This window comes from Uloborus diversus, chromosome 4 (assembly GCF_026930045.1).
Source record: "Uloborus diversus isolate 005 chromosome 4, Udiv.v.3.1, whole genome shotgun sequence".
Taxonomy (NCBI): domain Eukaryota; kingdom Metazoa; phylum Arthropoda; class Arachnida; order Araneae; family Uloboridae; genus Uloborus; species Uloborus diversus.
Window position 1 is genome coordinate 8,661,568 of NC_072734.1, and position 7,557 is coordinate 8,669,124.

Genomic DNA, 7,557 nt, shown 5'->3' on the forward strand with positions numbered 1-7,557 from the left:
GCTTTCTCAACTAAATACTAACAATAAAGATTCAAGTAAATGAAATATTGTTTTTCATTATCTGATGAAAAATTAAACAATCTGCATTATAGGTGCATAAGGCTTCCAAGCTAACAGGGTTCAAACAGATGTTTTAAAAATTAATAATTAATTTAAATGCTTATCTTAAAATTACAATTGGCTTTTTTTCTTCACTTTTAACTATCAATTTTTTGTGTTCAAGGCATATTTCTCTTGCCTTTCAGTGTGAGTTGTTTCTACACAATTCTTCCAAATTATCTGAAAATTTGCATTTATGTCAAATTTCTTGTAACTATTATTATATTACGAAAATTGTCAAATTGTTGCTCTTCGTCACATTGCTTTTAATCATGAATTTTCGTCTGTACTTTAAACACAGGAAAACCTCCTGGATATGATAGGGTCAGAAATGCTGAAATTGGAAATAAAGACTTTGAGCTGGATGTGCTAGAAGAAGCTTATACTACGGAACATTGGTTGGTTAGAATATATAAAGTTAAAGATTTGCCTAATAGAGGAGTTTAACTTTTACAACCATGTCTTTCTTTTTTATACTTAATATTTTTGTATGAATAACAAGTGTTCAAATTTTTGAGTTGAGTTTTTTCATGTTACATATGGGAGATTTCAGTGTCTGACACAATTTTATACACTTGGTTTATATTGTTAAAACGATGCAAAAACAATATGTGTTTAAATTATCTGCTTAAAGTAAGAAATGCCAATACATTTTTTTTTTAAATACCCCCCTCCCCATTGTTTAATGTTTCTGCATTCACATTATTTTAAAATTAAGAGAAAAAAATTAATTTGGAAAAACAATATGACTGGGTGAAATTTTCTTGATGAAAAATTTTCTGTTTAAAATGTGTCTTCTAATTAACTATGTAGAATCAATTAACAAAAAAAAATTAATAAGGAACTAAAGTTGTTTAATTTAGTATTAATTTTATGAATTCCTTCCGTTCTTGCCTTGTAGTTTAAAGGGGATATCTAAGGCTTCATATCTGAATGAAATTTTTAGGGGTAAATTAAACATTAGTTGGTGTTATTTAAACATGTCTCCTTTCTTGTGAAATTAATTTTACATAGTACATATTAGGCAGTGAGAAGCAAAGGTATGTAAGTGGCAAAATTGAAAATTTTGGAGATAACCAGTACACATGGTAGGAGAACCTCCCCTCGTCTTGGGGCAAGAGATGTTACTAGTAGCCCTGGTAGTTGCTGCTATACAGCATGATTTAGAAAAATATTTCAATGAAAGCCTACCTAGGAGTTAATCCAGGGTTCGTACGCTCCTTCAAAACTCCTCCAATACTCCTTCATTCAGGAAATTTTTTTGAAGAGCCCTTCAAGCTCCTTCATTTTGGTTTTAACTCCTTCTGTTTTAGTTCAAGACTACATAATCTTCCTCTATGACTGTAACTTATAATACTTTGATCAACAACTAACTTTGTCACAAGGGCGATTTTTATGTAGTAATTTCGTTCATTTATTTTTTCAAGAATCTGTGGTTTACAAATTGATCATATTTAAGTCGTAAAAGTTGAAGGTGAAAATTTTATTCGAAAACTAAAACGTTTCAAAAGTGAATTAAAAACATGCTTAAACTGTGCTTGGCTATTTTTTCAAGTTTAATGATTATTGTTTTTCCCTCCACCACTCTCAGCAGCAAAAGTCAGGTTGTCTAATTATTATTTAAATATTTAAAACTGCATAAGTAGATGCATTATATTAAGTGATTGTGTTAAAAAAATAGTTGTTTAGTAAACCGAAGTTATGATGTTGTAAAAAGGGTCATCTGCAAGTGATGTTATGCATTGATTAGGAGACGGGCTCATGAAATTGTGACAAAGGGAAGAGAGAGGATGACAAAAAGTGACATCACACAGTTATTGTAACAATGTTTATAAGAAATATGACATGTGACAAGGGAGGAGTTAGGTGAAGCGTGACACATTGTGATGAAGGGGGAAGGGGTCAAATATGTTGAAAAAAAAGTGTGACATCATTTAATGACAGCCCATTTGTATTCCTTCAAAACCTCATTTTACTCCTTCAAACCTCCTCCAAAACTCCTTCATTTTATTTCTGAAATTGAGTACGAACCCTGTAATCTTTTAACGCGTTTTACTCAAAACTAGAAAATGTCCACTTACATCCCTTTGTTTCTCACTGCCTCATATGTACAAACTTCCAACATTCCAGAGTCGACTTTTAAAATGGATTGTTTAAGCTTCTTCATTTCTTTCCTTGATCTAATCTTAAGGAACTTGTGAGACAACTTGTGATCATACCGCTTCCTCCCTCATCTAGTGATTGTGATTTTTCTGAACAAATGCTGTTTATAATTGTAATGATTTTATGTCTTAATTGGAGAGAACAAATATAATTTATTAACAAATATGGTTTGTCAATGTTTGCAGGTTTTTAATGTTGCACCCTGATATAAAATTTGCTCATGTATAAAAATGTCCCTTGTAATTTCAGTTGTTTTCGGTGTTTTGAAAATTAAGTTTGATATATTATTTGCCAATGTCATTTTTAAGAATCGAACAATGTATTTTAATGTGCTTTCTACATTTACCACAAATGTATTTTATGATTTATTTAGTTACTTAATCAAACCAAGATGCATTTGAAGTACAATCACATTTTGAAAAGATGTCACGTTTTTGGTAATAAAATGAACACTTGGATGGATAATTTTGTGTATTTATTTATGTTTTAATCACATTTACAACATCATCATTCTGGCACCATCAAATTACTGCAATATTTTCATGAAATATTTTGAGAAAATTGTTTTTGTTGTAATTGTCTCAGTTAAGTATAGAACTGCTGCGGGAAGGTTAACCGTAGTATCTTCAACAACGAGGTTTTGAGATATATGAAGAATCCCATTTTTTATTTCCCACAAACACCTGTAAAATGTTCTAATTTGATTTTCTTTTCTTGCTTTATTTTCTGTGGAAACCAAATAAGTAAATATTCTACAAACACGTGCACGACTTTATACAATAATGCTAAAGTAAAATAAATGACAAAATCCAAAAAAAAAAAAAAAACCCCGAAAAATTTGCTGGTGCTTCTGTTCACCTGCCCAGGGAATAAGAAATCAATACCTGTTTAAATATTTCATGATTTCTGATTCGTTTACATCATTTTATTTGTAACAAGTGTCTTGCCTGAAATGACCTTTTTAGAGAAAATATGAAACAAAAAGTTCCTTTCTGTAAGATTATCCTTTATTGGGTTATAATATTTGCCAACACTGCACGAGTATCTCTCGGCTCTTGCAAAAAAATTTTATTTCATTTATGGCAACCCAAATTTTTCGATATTGACTGAAAATGAGTTGGACAACACAGTACGCCATCATTAGACAATGCTAGACGAGAGTACAGCCAATGTTGCAGAGAAAGTTAACCATTTGATACTGGCTGACCCAACCTCACCCGATATTGGCCAATCTTCAAATGTTTTGTTTGCGACATCGGCCAGTATTGTTACACTTCTAAGGGGAAGTTTTGGAGATGTCTCCAGAAAGCCTTAAATTCTTAAAGCACAATTTTAGGCTATTTTTGTTGACGTTAAGGAAATACAGAAAGTTTGGGACTGTCTCTGGAAATTTCTCGCAATTACAGTCTAAAAAACATACAGGGGGGTAACCGAAGGGTTTGTACGCTTCGGGAAAACCTGGATTTGTCAGGGAAATTTTCCAAGGAAGGAAGATTTTTAAATTTTACAACCCTCCTTCCCTTCTTCTCCTCTAACGTCTCCAAAGGTAGCCTAAAATAGTGTTTTTAAGAATTGAATTTCGAAATATTTCATAGGGAAGATCTATGAAACCTTTTTTCTAACTAATGACCCCTTTCTTTAGCATCAGCACAATAGCTCAAAATTTTCCTTCTAGAAAATACTATAACGAGAAAACTTTCAAACCCTTCCTTCCCTTGGATAGCATAAAATTGATTTCAGTTTCGAAAAAAATTCCGGGAGGAATCTCCTTTCTTTCTTCCTGTCTGCGCCAATATGCAAATGCGCTGTCCGCAGAGGGCAGCACAGGTGATTGTAGACATAAAACGGCTAAGCTCCATGAGAAGAAAAAATTTCCTACCTGATGTATCTTAACCACATTGGACACTCGTCCATTACACTGCATGTTGCAGTACTTTCATAAAACCAAGAACGGTTTCAATTTTATTTATAATGTTATTTTATTTTAATTTACTGTACATACGCTAAGTTAAATATAATACTTTTAAGTAAATCCTAGTTTTCTTGACTACATTCATTACAAGAGCAAACATTTGGAGGCACCAGGCGAGATCATATGGATTCTACTCGAGGATTCAACATTTAAAGAATTCAAAGATAAGTATATCTTTTCAATCAAATAGTTTGACTTTGGTTACCATTCGTCATTCAAAATGACCGGCAATAGTGCTGAAGATAAAACTTCACAAATTCAACACGGCACTGATGAAAAAGCCGTTAAAATGCTTCGTGGACGAGCCAAAGCGGCTCTGACTAGAATAACCAACTTCATTAATGACGAAGTACAAATATTTGATAAATTTGATTTAAGAAACAAACTTGAAAGATTAGATTCTATATTCATTGAATTTAACAAAGCTGATTCAGAATTGCCGGAAGAACTTTCGGAAATCGAACAGTTAGAAGAAACGTATTATGCAACCAAAGTCAAGCTACAAAAAGCTCTTGAAAATGTATCTGTGAATTTAAATCCAGTGCAATTTGAAAATAATGATAGTATGCCTATAGGTAATTCAATAAGTAATAATTTTAAGCTACCCAAGTTAAACATTGAATCTTTTACTGGTCAATATCAAGACTGGCCTTCATTCAAAGATTTGTATCTTTCATTAGTGCATAAAAATAATAGGCTTTCAAACATTCAAACATTTCAATATCTTAAAGGGCTTTTGTGTTTTGAACCAGCAAGTATAATCAATCATATTCCTATATCGGAAACTGGTTATACTGAAGCTTGGGATAAACTGTTAGCTCGCTATGATAATAAGAAACAAATAATTTCTTCTTTAATTAAAACCTTCATGGATCAACCAGATATTGTTAACGCTAACTGTGCTAATTTGCAATCTCACTGATACTTCTGACGAAGTTATAAGAGGTCTAAAATCTATAGATTCTAAAGCAGATTCTAGAGATATTTAGCTAATTTATATTTTATTACAAAAATTGGATAGCAAGACACGGGAAGAATGGACGAAACATACAACTAAGGAAGAATTTCCTACATTTGAAATGTTTCTGGAGTTTCTAAATAATAAATGTGTATCTTTGGAATTATGCAATTCAAACGAATGCAATGAAATTAGAAATTCATCCAGAAGTAATAAAAATAGTGCATCTAATAGATGTATAAAATGTAAGGACACTTCTCATTATTTGTCAAAATGTCCGAAATTTAAAGAAATGAATGTAAAAGAACGCAAGCAATTCGTGAATAAATTCAAATTGTGCTTTAATTGTTTATCTAACAAGCATTCGGATATTCAATCATGCAATTCTTCTTATTCATGTCATTTTTGCAAACGCAAACATCATTCACTTCTGCATGAAAGTTATGAGCAAAAGAATGTTTTCTCGAATGCATTTCATTCGAAAGGTTCAAGTCAAAACTTTCCGCAAATAAACTCTAGTGTACAACAAACTGATATCCCAACACGAAACGAAAAAAGCGTATCTGTGAATGCCGTTAGAGCTGCATTTGCGTTATTACCTACAGCTTGTGTTTTTGTCAAAGATGCTAGCGGGGAATCGAGAACCTTAAGAATTTTGTGTGACTCAGGAAGCATGACTACGCTCCTATCCAACTCCTGTTTAAATTCTTTGGGATTAAAAAGAAAAAATGCACGTTTCCCTATCACTGGTCTTGCAGGTTCTAAAATTGGTTTGACTAAAGGCTGTGTTGAAGTCAATTTAAGTTCCAGATTCAACCCTGATATTACACTGCCCGTAAATGCGTTAATTCTAGATAAATTGACGGCCCCACTTCCAACTGAAGCAATTCAAAAGGAACATTTCGCACATTTAAGTAACATTAATTTAGCCGATGAAAACTTTTACCTTCCAAGTAAAGTGGATATGATTCTTGGTGCTGATTACCTATTCTCTATTTTCCTTCCGGGTCAGATAAATTGTTCGAAAAGTAATTTAATCGCTCAAAACTCAATTTTTGGTTTTTTAGTTTCGGGAAGACTGCCAGAAAATCAGTCGAATTCAAATTCATCAACTAGCTTACACATTTACGAATTAAATGTTGATAGTGAGCTTAGAAAATTTTGGGAAATGGAAGAAGTATCAGTAGCGAAAAGTAAAATTCTTTCACCGGAAGAAGAATTCGTAGCACACTTTAAAGAAAATTATTCAACAAATTTCGATGGACGTTTTGTTGTGAAGTTACCGTTTTTGAAGTCGAAAGCTGAGTTAGGCGATTCAAAATCCGCGGCTATTTCGCGACTTTATGCAATGGAACGAAAATTCAAATTCAATCCGGAATTCGAAAAACATTATAAAGAATTTATGCTCAACTACGAAGATTCAGGTCACATGTCGCCTTCAACAAGGAATTCAGATATTCTTCTAAAAAATGAACAGTGTTTTTTGCCTCATCACGCTGTTTTCAAGCCATCTAGTACCACTACAAAATTACGCGTAGTTTTTGACGCATCTTGTAAAACTTCAAACGGAACTTCGCTAAATTCAATTTTAGGAGTGGGTCCCAAATTACAACGAGATATTTTTGAAATATTGCTAAACTTCAGATTTCCAAAAATAGTTTTCACTGCGGACATTGAGAAAATGTACCGTCAAATTTTAGTATCGGACGAAGATCAACCTTATCAACAAATTGTTTGGCGATACAATGCCGAAGATAAAATACAAACGCACAGGTTAAAAACTGTAACGTACAGTTTAGCTTCCGCTTCATTCCTAGCTACCAGATGTATCAAACAAATTGCTCTTGATACACCTAATCCTAAAATATCACGCATTTTACAAGAAGACGTATATATGGATGATCTTTTGTCAGGTTCGAGTAATTTTTCAGACGCAATTTCAATTTGCAAAAATATTGCGTCAATTTTACAATCGTACGGATTTAACTTAAGAAAATGGAATTCAAATTCTTCCAAATTCCTTGAACAATTTCCCGAGCAATGTTCTTCGGAAACAAGCTTTGAAATCAATCGTGATGCACACGTTAGTTCTAAAGTGTTAGGTTTATTTTGGAATTCAACAAATAATACATTTGCATTCAAGGTTAATTTATCACTTTCACCACCCTACACTAAAAGACGGATTCTATCGGAGTCTGCACGTATTTTCGATCCTTTGGGATTACTTGCACCTTGTGTAGTTACAATCAAAATATTCTATCAAGAGGGATTGGGATTCACCCATTCCGAAGTTAATGGAAACCGAATGGTTAAAGTTTCAGGCATCATTCAACGAAATAAATGATATCACTATTCCTAGAAGTGT

At 32.7% G+C, this 7,557-nt stretch overlaps 1 protein-coding gene across 1 annotated transcript in view; it reads left to right on the forward strand.

The window, feature by feature from the left end:
- LOC129220247 (dolichyl-diphosphooligosaccharide--protein glycosyltransferase subunit STT3A) overlaps nucleotides 1-2,727 on the forward strand; it is a 39,728-nt gene extending 37,001 nt beyond the window's left edge. Inside the window, exon 15 of the mRNA XM_054854619.1 lies at nucleotides 401-2,727. Within this exon, the coding sequence (XP_054710594.1) occupies nucleotides 401-546 (146 nt within the window). The 3' untranslated portion in view covers nucleotides 547-2,727. The remainder of the gene's footprint in view (nucleotides 1-400) is intronic.
- Nucleotides 2,728-7,557: the final 4,830 nt, after the last annotated feature.